General features: G+C 36.3%; 1 protein-coding gene across 2 annotated transcripts; it reads right to left on the bottom strand.

Annotated features, from left to right (window-relative positions):
* Positions 1-5: 5 nt before the first annotated feature.
* Positions 6-20,526, bottom strand: NCOA5_1 (Nuclear receptor coactivator 5). Of its 2 annotated transcripts, XM_012945205.3 has the most exons (7): positions 20,346-20,526; positions 18,304-18,643; positions 16,611-16,685; positions 15,283-15,608; positions 14,007-14,267; positions 3,001-7,269; positions 6-515 (listed from the first exon to the last, which is right to left on the bottom strand). In XM_012945205.3, the coding sequence occupies exons 1-6, from the start codon at positions 20,476-20,478 to the stop codon at positions 6,275-6,277; spliced, it is 2,130 nt and encodes a 709-aa protein (XP_012800659.1). In that variant the 5' UTR covers positions 20,479-20,526; the 3' UTR covers positions 6-515; positions 3,001-6,274. The 2 variants fall into 2 exon arrangements, with proteins under 2 accessions (XP_012800659.1, XP_051064993.1); XM_051217577.1 differs by lacking the exon at positions 3,001-7,269 and having other exon boundaries at positions 14,007-18,643.
* Between the last annotated feature and the right edge of the window lie 1,619 nt (positions 20,527-22,145).

Genomic DNA, 22,145 nt, shown 5'->3' with positions numbered 1-22,145 from the left:
AATTAGGACACAATTGTAAGTTTCTAATATGTATACAAAAAAGAAACGTAGAAAAATGCAAACACTATTTTAAGAAGGTAAAAAACGACAATGATAACAATAGCTATATAAAAAAGTAAAGATCCAATTGATCAAACTCTGTTTGTTTCCTTTCATAGTTGATCTGTGATTATTATTATTATTATTTTATTAATATTATAAGCAGAAGAAAAACAAAACATGAATAAATTGGAATATTTCAACAAAATAAGTGAATAAAAATACAACAGAATTTTATTTATTCATCGTAATGTACTGTAATATCACGAAAAGAACAAATTTATATTCACCATAATAAATGCATAAACAGAAATATGAAATGCATTTTATGAAGTGATTCTGAGGGATAAAAGGTAATAATATCTAGAAAAATTACCAGTAAACCAATGTCAGTAATCTTCATCATATCAATAAATATACACACAAAGAGATAAGAGTTCATGACATTGCAATGATTAACATATCCAAATGTATTACTGTAAAGCAAATAAAGCACAGAAGAATTTCAGTTAGCTACATTAACCAGTAAGAGATCATCAGAACAAAAAGTTACTTCAGAACAACAGCTCAGGACTATCAATAAATAAATAAAATCATTAGGTAATTGCATATAGTTGGGAGGATGTCCTACGATTAAGTTTTGCGGTAGTCAACACTGGTCAGCAAGGTGATTTACAGTCTTGATGGAATTGATGCTCCTCGTCGGACTCAAGCTTGCTCCTAACTGTCTCTATTAATCTGCCATCAACTAAGGTTTGTTGTAATGTGGTGTTACTTACAGACTAACGGTTACATCAAAACTAATTTGTCACTATATAGAGATAAATCTGTGATAAGTTATTGATCTTTATAAATCTAATCAACTGCAGAGACACTGTTAAAAATAAGATTGCTAATGACAATTGTGAAGACCTAATAATTTTCGTTATTAATATTCATTACAAATAATGTTATAACCCTATGTCGTTAACAGTAACTTTGTAAATGTATTGGTGAATAACCTTTAAAAGTGGTACTTATCCTGATGACTGCCACCAATTACCCATCATAATCCCACAAATGAAAATGTAGAAAACATCTAGAATATGCTCATGAGAAAGTTGATTGTATACGCCATCATTGGGTAATAAATATCTGGCGAATGTTTTTAAAAGTAAAATATGCCTATTTTTTACATGAATGTTCAGATCAAACTCTGATGCTCGACCTCAGAGCTAAAAAAAAAACACACACCTTCATAAAGGAATCAAACTAAAAAACTAATTATATATGTTAAAATATTTAACACCATGTACCACTCGTTAACACTTCAGATTTGAAAATTGAGACGAACAGTATTTCTCCATAAATTTTAACGTAACTTCAAATATGAATACTCTTATCATGTTTGATTGCTAAATTTTATGAACACCCTACTATTGGTTTTAAGTGAGACATAAAAGTACCAAAAACTGAAATTAACGACAAAACCAGCGAGATGTTAAATAAATAAACTAACTTTTAACTTAAAAGATTAATGAAATTCAATTATGTCTAGTGTAGGGTTAACAGTTACTATTTATACATAACCGAATGTCAATTTCCATATTCTGAAAAACTGTTTTCTCTTACCTTTCTTAATTACAAAGTCTTACTGCTTTAAGCAATGATGGCTAGAAGTGGAATCCAAGACGCGAGTTTCGTCCTATTTGGGACTTGTCAGGTAGATGTACCTGCTTTTAGTGTTTGTAACTTAGGGGCAATATTGAGTCAATTCTCACAGGATGCATATATTACCAAAAAAGACTGATCGATTGCATATCTACACAACGATGAGAAGATCCAAGCAACCAATATATATTAAATCTTGCTATTTATTGTGTGCATACGAAAATATTTCCAGTGACACGGTTCAAGGCAGGTCGTAGTTGCACTCAGTCTATATGTGACTCGGGATCTTCACTTTAGCCTTTATCGACATTATTTGTTTCATTTGAACTCTGAACGCGTTAAGCTCTTCACTTCAGATGATATTATTTCCCATTTCAACTCACTAAATTTCCTCTCTTAGCGCTGTGTCAGATGCAGCCACTAGGACTAATTGAAATTTATGCTAGACCCTACATTGACTGATCTAATGTCCCTGTATATCACGTGACAATGATTTTTTAAGTAATCTGTTGTATTTGACTAATTGAAACCCAAAAACAATAAAGGTGTAGTCAGAGAAAACATAGCCAGTAAGTAAACGGAACTACTCAGTATTTGTCGGTTGATATAGCAAAAAGTAAAAATTCGAAGCATGCGATTTTAAAAGTAAATCACAACCAAACAATTTAATCAGAAATAATGTTAAATAAGCACTTTTAGGTTTGAAATCAAGTTCTTGTAGTATTACTTCCTTGTAAGAAGTTTCAAGATCGATATGGCACGACTGGCGAAAACATGTTACAAAATCTTTCAGTTGGTAGATATATATTAATTTAATAGTTATGGTTTTCATTTGATAATCTGATTGATTTCTAATTATTGCATTACGCATAAAACTGATTTAAGTCAGTAATGTGTGTAGAGCCCCAGTTGAATATTCATTAGGTAAAATACATCCTCCAACTAGTGTACTATTCGTGGATGGAATACAGCTTACCAGCCTCGGTGACAAGTAAGTTCCGCTTGATTACCACGACACAAAACTTAAATTAAAACTTGCTAAGGTGAGTATATTGCTTCATGGAGTAAAACAACATGAATTCCTAGTTTTGATCACTAATCGTAAGTGCCTAATTAACAAACTATGCGACCTCATTTAAACAAACTTGGTGAGTCTTATTGCTTAGACGGTAAAATGACTTACTAAACAAATTAATCTCTACGCATAAGACAATCTTTGACTACATAATTGGTGGAAACTAATTTACCTTGAAGGTGGCCACTCACATATGGTAATGAATTGCTGTTATACCATGTTAACAAAGAACTTACGTCAAAACAATGGATTCCAACCCAATGGTTTAAAAATGTGTTCAACTTTGAACTCAAGGACGACCCTTGCGAGGAATTCAAACTAGAACAAAAAAACTGCAGAATACTTTTTAGTGGCTATCTACATGACATCAGATATTGGCAACAACCATATTCAAAACAATGGATTTTATTAGCCATTAAACTGAATACAGTATAATTGAAATTAAAATACCCTGACTTTCAGCAGGAGCATTAGTTCCGTTTCCAAAAAATTTCTCAAAAGTTATATTTTAAACTAAGACAAGTAAAATGATAGAAACTGAGTTATTTCTAAAGGTTTTTTATCAAATGTTGACCGGAAAACAACTGCTGGCTGTGATTATCATCACTCACAACAGTGAATCACTGACCGATTTCACAGTTTGAGACTATGAAGGTTGTAGTACTAGATCAACTGAATTTTTCAGAATTCAGATAATCATCTATGTTCCACAAGTTTACTCTACCAAATAAAATTTTAAGCGATGATATAGGTCCACACTATTGGCAAACAATATTTGTTGACAAGTTTTATCCAAATTAAATTTAATTTGGATAAAACTTGTCAACAAATATTGTTTGCCAGTAGTTAATTCATGAAGTAGTCAATTAAATTCATTCGCACAATATACCGTTTCTTTGCCACAAAGAGCAGTATTCTTCCATAACAAAGTTTATAGACTCAGCGAATACCATCAACTAATAGAGAGATATAGTGGAAATGATTGGCTATCTTTAACGAACAATTATCGTTAACTTTTTAGAGGGCTACAACGTCCAATATCGATCTTAGCTAGCAGAGTACTAACTACAGAATTAACAAAGGTAAGTTTGATAAAAAACAAAGACGCACCAGAACTCCATATCTATTATACGGCTAACAGCCTATTCGAATGTAAGGCCGAAACTGTTTAATGAGACATGGAGAAAACAGAAGTTGGTTTGATTCGATTACTGTAAAATTGATTTTTTGTAGTTTACATGAGAGAAAGCTTGACGTCTTAATTTTCTGGCAAATAACAGATACAAAGAGACTGAATTAGATCATTTGTAGTAAGAGTATCGCACAACAAAACGATTATACTTATATTACCATTTATTGGTATATAGTTGAGATAATGTGAAGAGTAATTTAGTGGGAAATAGGATGATTCCTCAGCTTAGTTTGCATAAGTAGAATCTGGCAGTTATTCCAAACTTATAATGAACATTTGCAAAGCTTCAAATATTCTGATCGTTTGAAAAAATCTGTCTTTATGAGGACACCTAGAACTATTCTCTTAAGAAAATAAAAAATCACAACTTTCATACATTGCATGTATTTTTTTTTGTTGACAATAAAACATAACATTTAAAATGCCCGTTTATATTCGAATAATAAAACGGTGTGGTTGATGAAGAAACTGTAGCAAGTAAGTTTGATGTTATTAAGTAACTTTAAGATATATGAATTAGCTTAGTTACTGCTAATTTCAACATTCTCAGATAAGCATGGAACTCAGTTAAAGTTTGTAAGCAATGATTTGTGGCTATTGTAATCAATTTTAATTAATTTGAAAGAAAAGGAGTAGAAGATTCGAATGGAAGATTTTATTGTATAGAATCTTAACATCAACAAAGAATAAAACTCACTTGGGGTGAGTCAGAACAACATCATGACAGTGAAACTTGTGTTGACTTATTTTTGTGGTTTGAAGATCATCGTCTCACAAAATTAGTTTATGGACTGTCGTACATGGAAATGAATTTAAGTTACTTATTTTTACGTTCTTTTTCTTAGTGACAGAAAATTGAGTTTACAAGCACTCATATTGCCTTAGGATACTTTCAACAATTAACAAATTTAATGAAACAAAAAACAGGATCGAATTTTGTTTTTATTGATCTCAGTATTACATTGACAGAAGTGGATTTATACGAGTGCATTTAAAAATAAAGTCCTCAAATAAAGAGTACTACGAGTCCATAATTATAATATTAACTCATCGAGCAGAACACTTGACTCCACTAATGACTTGTACATGGCGGCTATTACTTATCTAAATATGCGGAAATTACCCAGACAGTTGTCTTCAGGGTAGACGTGAAAAGGTGATATTTACAAAATAGTAAATTTTCAAACTCATTTGCCAGCTGGAAAATTATAAAGACCGAAAATAGCAAAAGGCAGTATGAAGAAAACAATTGGGATAGCTTAAGATCCTAAAATTATTTATAGACCGATTTTAGGACCGTTAACTCTGAACTATTAAGTAAATGAATAGAAAGAATCATTATATAACTTACTTTATCTTCCATATAGTTTTATTTTCGAAGAGCAGATAGAATCAAATACTTGTAAGCGAAGTATTGTGTAATCACTATAAAATAGGAACGACAGTATCATCGACGGTTTACTGTTTACTTGACCTAGCTAAATACCATCTGATAATATCTGATACTAGACTATAACGCTTCCTTCTTCGTTTCAAGTGTGCTCGAAGAACACTACTTATCAAAGCTATGGAGTCACACCAGTTGTATTCAAAAGTCTTCACAACGTGTGGGATTGACATAATAGGAAATTAAAGACATATGTAGTCAGTACGTATTTCGATGATAGCGGATATTAAGAATTTGCATCATTACGGAAGAGTATTGAACTCAATGAATGATTAGAAGTTCGGCATTCGGTAGGAACCATTATTGGAGTAAAGGTTGGTACTGTAAATAATAGACTAATGTGAACAAAAGCATACTTCACGCTTACTGTTCCAAAGCAGGGAACGAAATAAAAGGGAAATCGGCTATATTAACTAACAGAGTCAATATTAGCAGCAAAATCTTGATAATATAATTGAGAGCAAACTAGTTGAACTGTAACGGCTAGAATATTGAGTGAAAGGAATTCCAATACATCACATACCCCAGCACAAAATATTTTTTAACAAAAAAGAACAAGTTTTAAAGCGAATTATGTTGTTATTTTAGCCAGAGGTTGAAAATGATGAATTCTAATTAACAACACAGGATGACGCGGTACAATAATACAAACACTGAAAAAATCAACCCATTTTTAAATAGAAAGGAAATTATAGAGGTTTGTTTGTATCCTCTTTGTTTTTTTTTCATTTTCCCAGCAAAGTTAATATGAGCAGAACGCTTTGTTTAAAAAATTAATTACAATAACATTTAGCAAAATATGTTCGAATGTAAATATGTTGGAAAAAAACTGAACTAATCTTACAGGACACAAATTTTACTCGTAAAAGTGCTAATAAAATGAAGATGGATTGGGATAACCATAAGATTGGGTATGAAGATTCAAATTATTCGGCTGATGCGGTCCAAATGATTGATAATTGTAATTGTCATAAGATGAACTCCCACCGGTTATTCTTTGAGATCTACCACGGACTCCCGGATTGAATATGAGGGGGTTAGCTTGAGAATATTTATACGCTTCAGCTACAGCACCGACTGGATGAACCTCCGTAGACATAAGATCTACAGGTTGTTGAGATTGCTGGTCAACGTTTTGACGTGCATAACTCTTAGGGTCAAGATATTGATATGAATCGCCTGAGGGAGCTTTACAACCTCGTTTTTTTCTTTTTCTCCTAGGCCAACCTGGATAAGCACTTTCTTCTGTGAACTCTTCATTTGAATCAAGAACTGGTTCATTTACTTCGAATTCGGAGTGATAAGCGCATCTTTGAACTCCATGTTCTATGAAACCAGGACCCTTACGTGATTCGTCACTGGGATATTCACGCTGCTGGATCATGCTAGGTCTGGTATGCTGTCCATAAGGGACATGCTGACTAAAGTCATTGGAAATTAGCGGTCGACTTGGCCGAAAACTATTATCTTCATAGCTCCAACTGGTAGGCTGTTTCATGCAACTGGGTGAATATGCAGCAATCGCTAAAGAAGAATGAGGCTTTATATTGTTGCGAAAAGAGTTCTTAGATTGCATATTTTGTGTATCCATAGCGCTAAGCGACTTTTGCGTTGCAGTTTGAGGCACAGAGTTTGAAGGATATGACATTAACGTATCTATGGCTTTTTGTACAATAGGGTTAGTCAAGTTTTCAGCTAATTTACTTCCAATACTAGTAGCTGTTAAATCTTGAGTTTGATGAGCCGCGTCAACTGGTACATTGGAAGAAGCAGTGTTTGTAGTTACAGTAGAGCTAACAGGCTGAGGATAAAGCATGCTTAAAATTCTTGACTTGAGCTCAGCTGTATTTTCACTGCATGCACCGGCTAGTGGTCAATGTATATCATTCATTCATTTGTTTGTTTATAAAATAGGATATGAAGACCAATTGGATTAAAAGTAGTAGCGTGAACAATGACGTGATATATAATAATTCCACATTCACGCGATACATTTATTATGAATCAATTAGAAAGGAAAAAAACCAGGAGAGAAAAAAGATATTAGTTATATTCTCAATAAAATATATGGGTGTGATAACAAGGATAGTATCAGAAGAATAAAAGAATTAGACGTTATTTAAAGAAACTCGTGAAGTCTAGCATACGAGAGCGAATGTATCCCTAAGCGTCAGTCAGTCTATCATAACACAAAAGGACCTATGCATAAATAGATTCACAGTCTTGTTCATAAACATAAAAAAGAGATGATAATTCGGGAACAGTCGAAAAAAAACAAATATTTGTAAGTTTAACGATTATCATTTCAAATTTTTAAATTCACTACAAGCATCTACTTTTAGAAGCACGAACTCAGGTTACAATCACTCCAAAGGAAAGTCCTATTCACCACGAAAGTATTTTTACGAAAGTGAAGGGATGAAAAATGGACATCCACGGTTCAAACTTAGTTGGTACATATAGAGGATTTACCTAGGGGAGTTGACAAACCATTGTTTAGAACCAATGGTGCGCATACGCTCCAAGATCGCGAGGAGATGAAAGACCCACAAACATATCTTTGATTCCCGGCTACCACGGGAGTGCGTTTTCCGACATTTCTTCGCCGTCCTATGGATTAGTTCTGTTCTCTCTAGCCGGTACCGGTTGAGCCACCTGACGAGGTGGAGGCCCTCGAGAAAGTTCAAATCCTGAACCACCAAAAGTCACCAGGTCCACATGACTTACCCCCAGCTCTTTCTAACAATGGTAGCAACCTTCCGGTCAGAGAACTGACTAGGTTGTTTGAGAAACAATGTATTCCATCATCTTGACGCGATTGTTGTTGTCATCTTTAGAAAGGGTCTATATCATCTATGCAACAACTATTGGGGGTAAACTCTACTTCCGATTACGTCCAAACTATTGACTGGTATATGTCGATCCATTAGGACTCTCTGGTTAGGGTCCGATAGATGATGTAACTCAGTGGCTTGAGACATTATCAGACATGGCTCAAAATAAAATCCAATGGCGATCTTGTTGTAAGGCTCTTTAACTATTAGAAGAGAGAACTTCCTTGACTGAAAGGATTCTTTCTGGTTCCATTTTTCTTAACTGAGCTCCTTTTTCTGTTATATACTGCTCTTGTTCACTTATGTATTTAGATTATACTTAGCCTCCGTCCTCCACCTCTTCGCAATCTTATTTTCTTTTTGTACGGGTATGTTTCAGTGAAATGGAGAATCCTGGTGGGCGTCCTATGCTTCTTCACGAGGGGTAACAGGCGTAACTAATGGCTATGTTTATTTTGACGCCCGTCTCCATCAATTTTCAATTGTTTAAATAAAACAAATAATAATCATCTTGTCTGAATCACCGTAATGTAAATGTGATATGGCTATTGACATAGACATCATAGTGACTACAATGTCAAGATAATTTTTATAAAACTTGTCTAATGATTTAGACTTTCATTTGTTTTGTTGTGAATAGCTTTAAATATTTTGGTGGAGTTTTGTTCTCTGAGCTGGATGGTTTGGTCGTGGAGCTTTCATCGTTCTTCTGAACGACATCATCAGCACAAACTTCAGTTAGAAGTGAAGTGTTCGAATTTCCCCATATGTGTTTCACAGCTTGTTCTGTGCACCTCGATGTTGATTGGTTCTTGTTGACCTTAAATTTATCATTGTTTACTTCTTTGTTTTGGTTGTGTCTCCCATTGGTTTGATTTTCGTTCCTATATTTGTGCATGATTTTTCTAATTGGTTAGTAAATTGGATTGATTTCAATATGCACAAATATAGGAACGAAAATCAAACCAATGGGAGACACAACCAAAACAAAGAAGTAAACAATGATAAATTTAAGGTCAACAAGAACCAATCAACATCGAGGTGCACAGAACAAGCTGTGAAACACATATGGGGAAATTCGAACACTTCACTTCTAACTGAAGTTTGTGCTGATGATGTCGTTCAGAAGAACGATGAAAGCTCCACGACCAAACCATCCAGCTCAGAGAACAAAACTCCACCAAAATCATCCACCTGAGCTACAAATCTTCACCATCTCAATAACTTTAAATATATATGAAAAGGGAAATAGTAGTTTGTAAATTACCAGATTTCCTATATAAGTTTACAATCAACAACCATTTCGGATCCCGTAAATTTACCATCAAAAATATTAAAATGCACACAAATAATCAACAATGGATTATCAAGGACTAGTAAGTCATTAAGTTAATGTGATATTAACGAAAACTGTACGAATAAACTTTAGAAAAAATTGCATTGCTGAAAATAAAACTCAGTTTCGTAAATAATAACAATTATTATCAGTTGAGGGTAGGATATTAAATCTGCCAGGAGCCCTTACAGATTTACTGTCGGTCTTAAGCCCGGGTGAGATGGGAGAATTAGGTGTAGGGTTACCAACCCCATATTGTAAAAATAATATTTACGAAGACAACGTCACCCAATAAAAAATCATTCGAACCATTTGGCCTCTGCCCTGACAGCTGAAAGATCTTCATACTGAAAAGTTATGACGCATCGTGGTGAAAGCCAAGATCCTTCAGAAGCCAAAACGCTACTATCTCTTCTGACAACCAGTGTAATAAATGCAGGTACATGGAATGACCGGACAATGTGGAAGACTGGTAGGCTAACTGATACAGCCACAACAATGAAAAGACATAAACTTGAACTGCTTGGAGTAAGTGGAACTTATTGGAAACAATCTTGGCAAAAGATAAACTTTAAGAGAGCTGTTATTGTATTCTGGTCACGTAGAAAATTCCACACACACAAGGAGTTGCATTTATGCTGTCCAAAGAAGCACAGTGAATGTTATCTAGTGTTATGTACCAATCATTGATAACAGCGAAAAGCGATAAAGGTCAGTCTATTCTAGACAAATGTCCAGAAAAACACCTGACCATTTTGATTGAAACTGAAACTTAAGAAGCACTGGACAATTGGACAAGTATCACTACGGAGTTTAGTACACAGTTTTTTCGAGATGACAAGTTAGGCGAGTTCAATGAGGATATCAGCAATAAGTTCTAAGCCTTACAAGTTCACTAGGAGAAGAGGAAGTCGCCAAAAGGCAGGCTTCCACTCGAGAACAACTATATTTTCTCCATGAGTGTCTTCGCCAGCATGTTCTACCAACAAGTGTAAGATATAGACCTCCAATCAACTGCCCGTTAGGATGGAGAATTGCCGAACAAAGTGGAAGAAAAATGATACACCTAATGATAACGGATGCACACTACAGGATCTGCAAATACCAACACGTCATAGAAGACCAAAAGATAAAGCTACAAAGGATGCTCACATCAAAACATTTGGAAATCGTGACAACAGCCATCGAGATATCATGTAAACGACATAGAGAACAAAGAAGAAACACCTTAAAGAAAAAACTAATCAAGATCTCAAAACCACCCAGGGAAGAAAACACAAACAACTGCGTGATCAATCTGTCAAAACAACCACTAACAAATACGGAAGAACACCTGCTCCAAAAAGGATTAAACTACAATACAAGCGACGCTTCAAAGCTGCAGTTCTTCGCAGCACTAGAGTCATCACTCAAAACTTCCGGAATCAGTGAAGAAACACAACAGGAAATAAGGCAAACTATAGTACCGATAACTCAACAGGTGAAAGAAAACAACCAACTGACTCCACAAGAACAAAAGGCCTTGAAAGAATTCAGAAATAGAAAAGATATTATCATAATACCAGCGGACAAGGGACGCACCACAGTAATCATGGACAAAGAAGAATACATCAACAAAGCCGAAGAACTACTCGGAGATAAGAGCACATACAAACTGATGGACACAAATCCCGTCAAAAAATTAGACAATCAAATCTCAAAGACTTTAAACAAGCTAATCAAAGCAGGAGAAATAACAAAACAAGACCAATGGAGAATGAAATCCAGTGGACCAGTACTCCCTCGATTCTACGGTAGACCCAAAATACACAAACCAAACATTCCACTACGTCCAATAGTAGCACTCCCCGGAACGCCAACATACAATTTGTCAAAAGAAATTTCACGAATACTGAGACATCTAGTAGATTCAGCCAAACACTCCATCAAATCCCCAACACAATTCCTGGACCAAATTAAGGATATTCAAATCAACAACGACGAACTCATGATATCCTTCGACGTAACAGCACTGTTCACCTCAACTGAACCACAGCTAGCAAAAGAAACTACATCCCTGCTACTCAACAACGACACAAATCTCACCAAATACACGACGCTTCAAATTAAAAGTCTACTGGAACTCATCGATTTATGCCTAACAACATATTTTCAATTCAACAACAAAATCTACGAACAAACAAAAGGGACACCAATGGGATCACCAATATCAGGACTGATCGCAGAAGCAGTGATGCAAAGACTAGAAGCCACGATATTACCAGTGATCAAGCCAAAAATTTGGATTCGCTACGTAGACGACACCTTTGTCATCGTCAAAAAGGATGAACTGGAAAACACATACAAACTGATCAACAACGTTTTCAACGACATCAAGTTTACAATGGAACAGGAGTCAAACAACCAACTAGCATTCTTGGATATATTGATCACTAGAACCGATACAGGAAAACTGGAAACTCAAGTATATAGGAAACCGACCCATACAGATCAAATCCTCAATTACAACAGCAACAACCCAAGAGCTCACAAAATCAACTGCGTACACACATTGTTCAAGAGGGCGAGGACACACTGCAGCACACTGGCAGCACGAAAAATGAAGAGAAATACCTGAAGGACATATTTCAAAAGAACGGCTACCCAATCAACTTCATCAAAAAGCACCAACGGCACACAGCATCAGAACCCAAATCAAGCACAAAAATCAACAAAAGGATCACCCTACCGTACATACAAGGAATATCAGAAACCGCAACGAGACTGCTGAAAACCTTCGGGATAGGTGTGGCACACAAACCAACAAAATCATTACAATCAATCCTATGCAAACCAAAAGATGAAATAACAAAGGAAAACAAATCAAACATGATCTACAAAATAAATTGTACCAACTGCGACAAACACTACATCGGACAAAGCGGACGCCCCCTCCACCTACGCCTACATGAACATCAATTAGCAGTCAAACGCCATGATATATCTTCACTTATATCAATACACGTGGATAACTACGGACATTCATTCGATTGGGAAAATGTAGTAATCTTAGACAGAGGAAACTCCAAAAACACCAGAGAATTTTTAGAAGCTTGGCACTCAGGTCAATCAGCAATCAACAAACATATTGAAATCAATCCAATTTATCAACCAATCAGGAAAATCATGCACAAATATAGGAACGAAAATCAAACCAATGGGAGACACAACCAAAACAAAGAAGTAAACAATGATAAATTTAAGGTCAACAAGAACCAATCAACATCGAGGTGCACAGAACAAGCTGTGAAACACATATGGGGAAATTCGAACACTTCACTTCTAACTGAAGTTTGTGCTGATGATGTCGTTCAGAAGAACGATGAAAGCTCCACGACCAAACCATCCAGCTCAGAGAACAAAACACCACCAAAAAGAGGAAGTCACACCAGAAAACAACTGGAAATGGACTAGGGAAGAAAAAACTTCAACATACCAGGTAGTGAGCCCAAGAAATGCCAGAAGGGCAAATTTCTGTGTACAGTCTGAGCATGATTAAAAAACAAGACAGTAGTCAACAATGATCGAACAACAGCAGAGAAATCCAAGGCACAGTCTGAACATACAGAAGCAAACAAACGAGTGAAGAGCATTTCTACAATTGGAATATGGGACTCACAACAATTGCCATCCAACACCAAAATCAAAATTTTCGACATTGACATTCAAACAACTCTGATGTATACAGCTGGAAATTGGAGAACTACTATGACCATCATTAAAAAGCTACAGGTATTTATAGACAGTTTTGTATGCAAAATACTCAGCATCCGCTGACTGGATACCATCAGCAATTTGTGGAAACCATCAAACTGCTGGTTCCTACAAATTGTGTCCTATCCAACTCCAGTATCATCTAACTGCATCGTGATGCAGAAAAAGTGGAAGGAGAATGAAGAACATATAGAGCCGGGAATTGGAAACAAACATCGAGACAATTAAGATCACCTGGTAAAAGGTGGATAGGGGAGCTTAGGATAGTTATTTGAGGACAACTGGTCGATGGCTTTGCACATGAAGTAATAGATAGCGTTTTGTCTTGACTTTATCAACATATAATAATTTAGGCAGTAAGTAATTAAATGTACCACTTAAGTATAAGGACCGCTGGTTTACAATAAATACCATGGATATATTAGTAGACAATTAACTTTTTATTCACAATATTACTATAGTCACTGTGTAAATGGTCCAATGAAGTATGTAACTAGAAAAACACATGATCTAGGAATACGGAGGTGTCTGAATGTAATGTAAATCACAGTAAATAAATCAACCCCATTTATGTAAGCTTCAAATATTGCTGGTGAATTCATAAAAAACAAAAACCTCAGAAACTGATGTAAAATGTATTAATAAACAAATATTACTCTTGAAGCAACTACAAAACGTACCATCACTGTTGGCGTTTCGTCGGCCTTCCAGACGACGCTTTCGCTCCTGGACAAAAACAGTGATCTCGTCTAACTCTCCAACACTTAGAACACGAGAATCAGCCAGCATATGAAGTAGGGAAGCTAAATGGCGACTAGGTGGCAAAAAATTGGCATCGTCTGGAGGAGCAGTATCAACCTCTTCTTTACTGCTTGTCGTATATGCAGAGTATTCTCGATGAAGTAGGATTAATGCATCATCCAAAGGCATATTACGATGTTCTGCTCCAGAAAGAAATGGAAAAGCACCAGGACTAATGAAAACAGATGAGTAATAATCACAGATTTTTCTCAGCAATATTATTGTTCTAAGAATAAGTATTATTGGGATGACATACCATTTATTATCAAATAACGTATCGAAGTAGGATATGCCATAATTAAGCTTATTTATGCATTTAAAAGAAACAGTATACTATCATTTAAGAGCTCTGGACGATAAATGAAAAGTGAACTCTACCGGTGTATTTCATCTCACAAATAGTTAAAATGAAAGTAACTTTACTATTCCTACAAGTCAATAACTGACTGAGCATATGCATAAATCTTATTTAATTAGTTTAATTATATTCAGCTTCATTGAAAACCAAAATGACTTTTTGGAGAACTCGCAATGTTGAAAATTGATTAACCTTTTAAAATCGGAGATATTGATGATCAAAGCTACACAACTCAGACTGAATAAGTAGTAGAGTGAGTTCAACAAATGATTTACTTGAAATAACACAACATTGATATGTCCGGTACGTTGAACTTTTGACACAATAGCTTTCTGGACGACCTATAGACTTACAATCTTCGACACTTGAACCTCAAACAAAACTAGAAGGTGGAAGTATGAAAGAAGCTTTACTTTCAAGGTTAACTTAATTACAAAAAACAAGGGTAATTAGTAACCGGTAATTTCCAGAGGCTTCTGAGAGGTATAATAATATTAGTAAAAGTCCAAATGTTTGTCCAATCAGATTAGGGAGGAATGTAATGAGCTGGTTTACGGGACTTTCCAAAAATGTTAACTAGCTAAAAGTAATACTGAGCATTTCACAACGCAGAAATTTTCCCGGAAAAGCATAGATACCTAACATACGGTAATAGGATAAAAATCCCAATGCAACAATTATGGTGATTATAAGACGTGGTCACGTCATTCAATACTCCGATGTTCCTTTGAACCTCTAATTCATGAATAGTAAGAAAACTATGCATACTTATCCTAACTAGATACTTAGTAAGTTACCTTGTTGGGTTGGAGCGTAAAGAATGCGTAATGTGCACGAGTTGTGTGCCCAATTAGTCATAGTGCAAATGATCGCGAACGGAACACCATCCTTGGTAAGGTCAGCTAGGCATGGGCTAAGATGATCTACAGACAGTAGAACTACTATATGAGTAACAGAAGGACTTCCTGGTGTAGTTAGACTTTTAGTGACACGTTGTTCTATAATTTCAGCATATGGAACAAGATCATGCTGGACGGTTATTATTGCCACCATATAAGGTGGTGATTTAACGATAGGTTTTTCAGTTGATTTATCGGCAGGACCAAGAAGACTGGATCCATTTCTAAAAGTAAATTAACAAATAAAATCCCTAAATAAAATTCATTTCCAAAAATAAAAACTGAGACATCATTCAATACGGACTAATGATTTTAAGTCTAATTTGTTCATTTCATAAAGAAATGATTACTTGAGAGAAAATTCCAAAATATTCGAAAACCATGAACTAAGTTTCTCCATCTGGATGTTTATTCTTAATATTGATAAATGAAACGCGAAATCTTTACTACGACATGTGGTATCAGCATTGCCTGTCGATACTCTGGGAACAATGTTGGATCTGCTAGGATAGCAAACAACTGCAAGGATTAATATGAGTTACCCGAACTGTTTTTGTAATGAATACGAATATTCATGTCTACTTATTATTTATGGTGGTCAACGTTGTGTAACTAAGTGGGTATTAGACGTGCGAAATTATAGAATAAGCAATGTTGGGCATGAACAAGTTAGGGAGGCAAATCAGTCGATGAGGTTGTGAACACCTACTAATTCGAATATCATGATGTTGCACGTACCAACCAACTGTCAGTGGAAGATGCAGTCTTCGGTATGACAAGATGAACTTATGGTTATCAGACATAAACCCGAAGTCACTGATTAATAATTGGAGTGACGTACACTTCCTGATTGTTTTGAGGACGATTATTGGAGATGAAGTTGCGGTGGAGCACAAATATTCACGTCACACTTTTTTATGAATTCTGAAAATATTTATTTGGAGTTTTCATTTCTCCTTTTTATTTTCTTTTTAGCTCTTATTAATTCCGTTGCTACTATCACTTCTAGCGTATGATCTACATTGAGTATCCTGTGGCCAAAAGTTTTTTTTCTGTTGGTTCTAATGTTGTTTTTTTTATCTAAATGATTGTCGATAATAAAGCCAAGATACCAAGTTCTAACATCACTTTCCCAACACAACTTTTTCACTGAACTCGTGGAATAAGATAGATGAGGTGATAAAACAACAATGTAGATAAATTAAGATCAATTAAAAACATCTCACAGCTTTTTGTCTCGTTCAGCAACTTCTGATAGCCAGTTTAGTGGATGAACTGTACGCCGATCAGTACGCGTTATGCTGTAATTGGAATAATCAGAACACCAACACAGTTGGCAAATAAAAATATAAGTTTAACCCCAGCAAATATTACAAACTATAAAACTCACTACCTTAATACTGAAGAAAGTAACTTACGCATTTACTGTTCACCTTTAACCAATCTCTAGATACGAGATTATTCATTACTTTTCTTTCCCTAGTTTCGTTTTTTAAGCTTTTTATATTTAGCTTTTAACAACTGTAAGTAGTATTATCTTTATTTATTTTCGTTTGCCCCTATCAACATTTTTTGAGTGACAAGGAACATGGTTATTTGAACCAGGTCTTAAATTCATCCGCCTAGTATCTAAACAACTTCAGGAAGATTGCACAGCTAGAAGCTTAGCAGCCTGAGGCTAGGTTTAGTCTCTTCAGTGTACTTACTCCAGTTAAAAACAGTTGGGTATTCTTCAACGGCCCAAGCTAATTCTTAAAAAAATATATATTTATTCTATATTTCCGCTACGAAGTGAATCACTGGAATATTGATGCAATTGGTATTGTTGTTGCTATTTGACGGTCAGACTTAGCAGCTGTGTATCACAACAAACTATACACGGTACTGGATACAGAAGCACACGTGGATATCAGTATAGTTATACAAGGCATGTAGCCAATCCTCAAACTTTCCCTATATCTTTAAGGGAAGAACTTTGCAGCTCTACGAGACCATAATGTGAATAACACAACACATTACCTCAACGTGTTGAACTATGGTTCAATACAGACCGGTTACGTGACATTTTGCATTTTTCAAACCCCAAACATATGAAAACCATTCAATTTATTTGCTAGAACTTACCAGTATTTGGTGACCAACTCTTGAAAAGTTACGTTTAGTAGATTATTCATGGCAAAGATGGACAGGATTGGCAGAAGTTAATGCCGCTGATGATTAAAACAGGTTTGTATCAATTCCGATCACAATTTCTTATGAATTCTGAGGACATCGTAATAGTTGTTCATTCTTTACGTCTTAAAGCCATTCTACTGACAGAATCAAATACTACTTTGAAGTCACAGAACAGCCAAGTGTGGGAGTCAGTTTTATGTGTTGTGCATCTGAGATCTAACTTCTATTTAGAATACAGTTATCTCGAAATTTACTGATATATGAACTGCCCTTAGAAATAGCTTCACTAACAACTTCCTCAAACGGCTCTCGATGGTGCCCTGTTTACCTACCTCATCCTCTTTGAAATCATGGGGCATCCTAATCGATTTCTCTCCCAGCTGTTATTGTTTTTCCGTCTGAATTACAGGTGAGAATATATTTATTTACTGGCCAATTGAAACGAAGTTGTTGACGTCCATGAACAGTTTCCGACATTTTAAAGTAATCCAAATGTTCATATGACAAGACAACAATGAGAAATACTCTTCAATCTAGGGAGAACTACCACGTTGCAAAACAGCATACTTAATACATATTTCTATCATTGAAACAATAAAAAATTTCCAGAAGAATCTTCGATAGAACTCATTGTTAGTATGATAGCAAAAATATGACGATCCTTGAGAACGTAGCATAAGCAACATACTATCACTACTTGCATACGGAAATGTGGAGACAGTAGAACTCATCAGAAAAACTTACATTGGTGACCTTGAGTGTCGACGCGGTGAGATCTCACGTGAACGTTTGTTGTCCGGAGACTTAGTTCGACCTCGGAAGCGGTCACGGCGCAAGGATCCACGACTTTTATCCCGGTCACGATCACGACCAGAGATGGATCCGAAACTCCGTTGCAAATTTGTGGAAAACCGATCAATTGGTGGGCCTGCACGACGCAGCGCCTTTAAATCACCGGCTTCCACATGCTTTAGAGAGACTTTAGTGCCAAAGAGTGAAGCCCCATTTTCGCACTGAACAGCACCAGCGGCCTCGATATCCGAGTCGAACTGAACAAGCAAGCAGCGTGGATATATTACGATTTCTAGAACAAAAATGTACAGCCGGATGTGTGACAGGAACACGAAAAGGAGTATTATGATAAAAAAGCTCATAGAGCATCCTTATGACAGGAAGAAAAAGTACGGTTAAGAAGAGAAAACCCGCCAGCAGGAGCAGCTACTAAACTACTTAGAATAAACAGGTCCTTATGGAGTAACCGGAGTCGTGACAGAATCTACGTGTCAAATAATACGAGACAACTCTCGGTTACTTATGGTAGCTCACTAAAATTGTCTAAAACTGGCAGATTATAAAGATATTGTGAAACTGTGACCATGGTCGTAATAATGACGCCAGAACCAGAAGTAACTAGTAATTGCATTTTACCCCAGTAATTATTTCAAGTGCGATGTTGCATTGGTTAACACTGATGGAACTGTATGATTTAGGTCCTTAACATAAACATTCAATCACTAACACAAACATTTCTATTTACGACCGTTTTATGATATTAGTATAAATAACCCGGTATAAGAGGTATGGTGATGAAGTTTAATCGATTGAGGTGGCTTTGTTACGTTAAGCCCCCAAATGCCCTGGTACGGCCGAGAGTGGGGAGAGTCCGCTCTCCCTTTCGAAATGCTCTCACATGGCCACGCTTATACAGCCTCTGCCAGGGAAGTCCTACTCATTGCCTTCTCGTGGCGGGGGTGTTGTTTACGAAATTGAGAGGACGAAAAGCGAATGTCCGGCGCTTTAACCGGATTCCAAACCAATGGTGCACATGGGCTCCAGTATCCTGTGGGGACAAATGGCGTATGAACCAATTGTTGGTCACCGGCTTCCATGGGACTGCATCTCCTGACGATGCTCCACTGCCTTGTGGGTCAGACCTTTAAGTCGAAGGCTCGGGGTGTGGCCCCCTAAGAAAACCACCTGCTTAGGTCTGGGAACCCGTGCAGTATCACAGCCCTCACACATATCGAATGAGATTTGTGTGGCGCATATGTATTTGGTGCCTCTTTGTACCAATATCTATGTGTTGAAATAAATTTAAAAAAATAAATGAATGTTACGTTAACCCAGCCACCACCCGCTTCATGAAGTAATGCTGATCGTCATAATAAGATAGAGAGAAAGAGGAGCCTGGACTAAGATTTAGAATAAGTCCAGGGAACTACAGAACTTAGTGTGAACAACCGCATGTGTAGATTGATTGGAGGCCACACAACAACGACAAATGGTTGGAGGTATGGAGTGATATATCTTAGAACCAGTCAAATATATGCATCTTAATCGCTTGTTGAAAGTCAAGCAAATAAGCTTCGAACCATCCAGTGTCAAAAGCATTGTAAAATAGTACATACGCTCTGCTCGTTGTGTCGAAACTTATTTGAGCTATAAAATATGAAGTACATACGTGTGAAAATGAATGTAAGCTGATGTCCCAGAATCCGTCCAAGAAATACACGACGTTTGGCCCATAGAACACTATCAATTAAATCTATCTAACCAACAAAGTGTGTTTCAATTCCATAAGGCTATCTTCGTTACATGGGAATTAATGCTCTCACAAACATATTTAGCAATCACTGTATCTGAAATTATGAAGAATGACAACTTCCAGACTACCTATCTAGCCCTTGTTTAAGTGTTAGCGACTGGTCGAACAACTATATAACGCAAGAAACATATATATAGATCACTAGACTGAATACCAAATCGCTCAGATCGGATTCACATACCTGAAATGCATCCATACTTTTTTAACCAATCACGTATGTCATTGTGAGAAATAGCTCGTTTGGGCAAATCTTCGATCAATACTTTGCCAACCAGACAACTACTCCCGGTGGGACTTTTGTCCCGCGTCCCCATAAGGCCCCAAATTAGATTAGGCGGGTTACGGATTAGGCACTGAGGTTATCCGCCCTTTTTTCAATAGCCAATAGAAATGCCGTCTCCGGAATTTCTAATATTTCAAGTGCAAATGGTGGATAGATGCTAGGTATGACTGTATGAATTTCACTGTAAGCTACACTTCAAACCCTGACCCTCACTTTATATGTTTTTCATCCTCCCTTCTCATGTGGTAGAATATCACATATTGCCATGTAATCTGTTATCCCAGTGTTTAGAAATGGTATTTGAGGGAAATATTCTTAATATGGCACACAACCTATCCCATACAATTGCGGTATCTGCCAGTATTTCGCGTCATATCTTCGACTATGTAGCAACACTTGTTCTATGTCGAATCAGTTACAAATAAACTGAATAGGTTTTCCAGTGAAATTTAGGTACTTCCCTTGTTATTAAAGTCCTTAGAAGGTTTGAAAGATGTTTATAGTCTACTAAATCTGTTGCAAGCATAGTGAACGCAAAAACGCCACAGATATTCAGGGTTTGATAACGCTTTTGTCTCTAACACCGTTATAGTCAAAGGGTTTCAACAATGTAGGGCCAGCAAAATGTCACTAAACCCTGGCCAAATCATCTGGCAGTCGGGTCATTGAATATCGAGCAAATCACTGATCCTCGTCAAGGTCAGGGACAACCAACGCGCACCAGTTAATCGTATGCCATGGAATGGCCCATGCGGCAGTGGTCTTACTTTCGCTTATATCTACTTTAACTAATATATTTCTGTAATAACGTCCTCTGTGTTGTACAGTCTTCAAAGCACCTATGGTACCTTGATGCGTCAATGGGGTAGTCCACGTAAGGTCCTTACCACGAGGTGTGACTTCGACGTTAGCTAGTTTGTCACACCATTGACGTCTAACTCTAGTAGGCCTCCAATCATTTTGACATAGATCATCTACGTTGGTGATCTACAACCCAGTCAAATCAGAGGCAGGCAATAAAGGAACACAAAGATATATTTTGAAAATTGTCGGTATGTTGAGGAGCGTTTGATCTAAATGGGCCAGTAGACATAAGGGATGTAGCAGGTGAAACAGGATTCGTACTGTGTCCTAATGAATGAAATTGGAATACTGTAACCGCCAAGCTGACATTTTGGTTGGCTCGCTTTACGTCAGCACAGTAAAAGGAAACCCGTGGATTGAAACTAATAACAATAAAAATGCCGGGTGAATGACAGATTCTGAGGAAACCTGTTACGAGAGAACTGGAGACATTTTTCTGATTAAAACCTTTATATTGTATATTAATAATTTCACCGTTTTTTGGATGTATTTGTTTTACTCAACTTCCGAACTTGCTTGTTTATATCACTATTTTCGGACATTTTGGTTTCTTTTGTCTTTGGTTTGGCATTTGGGAGTTTTTGCTCCGGGAACCTACAAAAATGAAGGGCATTTGGGTCGACTCTTTGTAAACTGAGAACAAAATTTGGTATCTAAATTGGAGTTTGGTTCTATTGTTAACTTGGGTTCGTAATTTGCAAATAGATCGATACACCGTACTTCAATAACGGGAGCGAGCGAAAAGTTGGATGTAACAAACCAATAAAATCACGAGTGGATATCACATTTATTTCTCTTTACATGATTAGTTGATCTCAACCTTTAAATATTTAT

This window comes from Schistosoma haematobium, chromosome 5, assembly GCF_000699445.3.
Source record: "Schistosoma haematobium chromosome 5, whole genome shotgun sequence".
Lineage (NCBI taxonomy): Eukaryota > Metazoa > Platyhelminthes > Trematoda > Strigeidida > Schistosomatidae > Schistosoma > Schistosoma haematobium.
The sequence above is the reverse complement of the archived record's forward strand: the minus strand, read 5'-3'. Positions and strand labels throughout refer to the sequence as shown.

Bases quoted from the DNA above. Each gene is read 5' to 3' on its own strand.
- NCOA5_1 (XM_012945205.3), bottom strand. From the start codon at position 20,478: ATGGGGACGCGGGACAAAAGTCCCACCGGGAGTAGTTGTCTGGTTGGC. The intron at 18,644-20,345 runs GTATGTGAATCC...TTTTTGTTCTAG, and splicing joins AAAGTATGGATGCATTTCAG to AAATCGTAATATATCCACGC. The intron at 7,270-14,006 runs GTACGTTTTGTA...ATTGACCACTAG, and splicing joins ACGAAACGCCAACAGTGATG to CCGGTGCATGCAGTGAAAAT.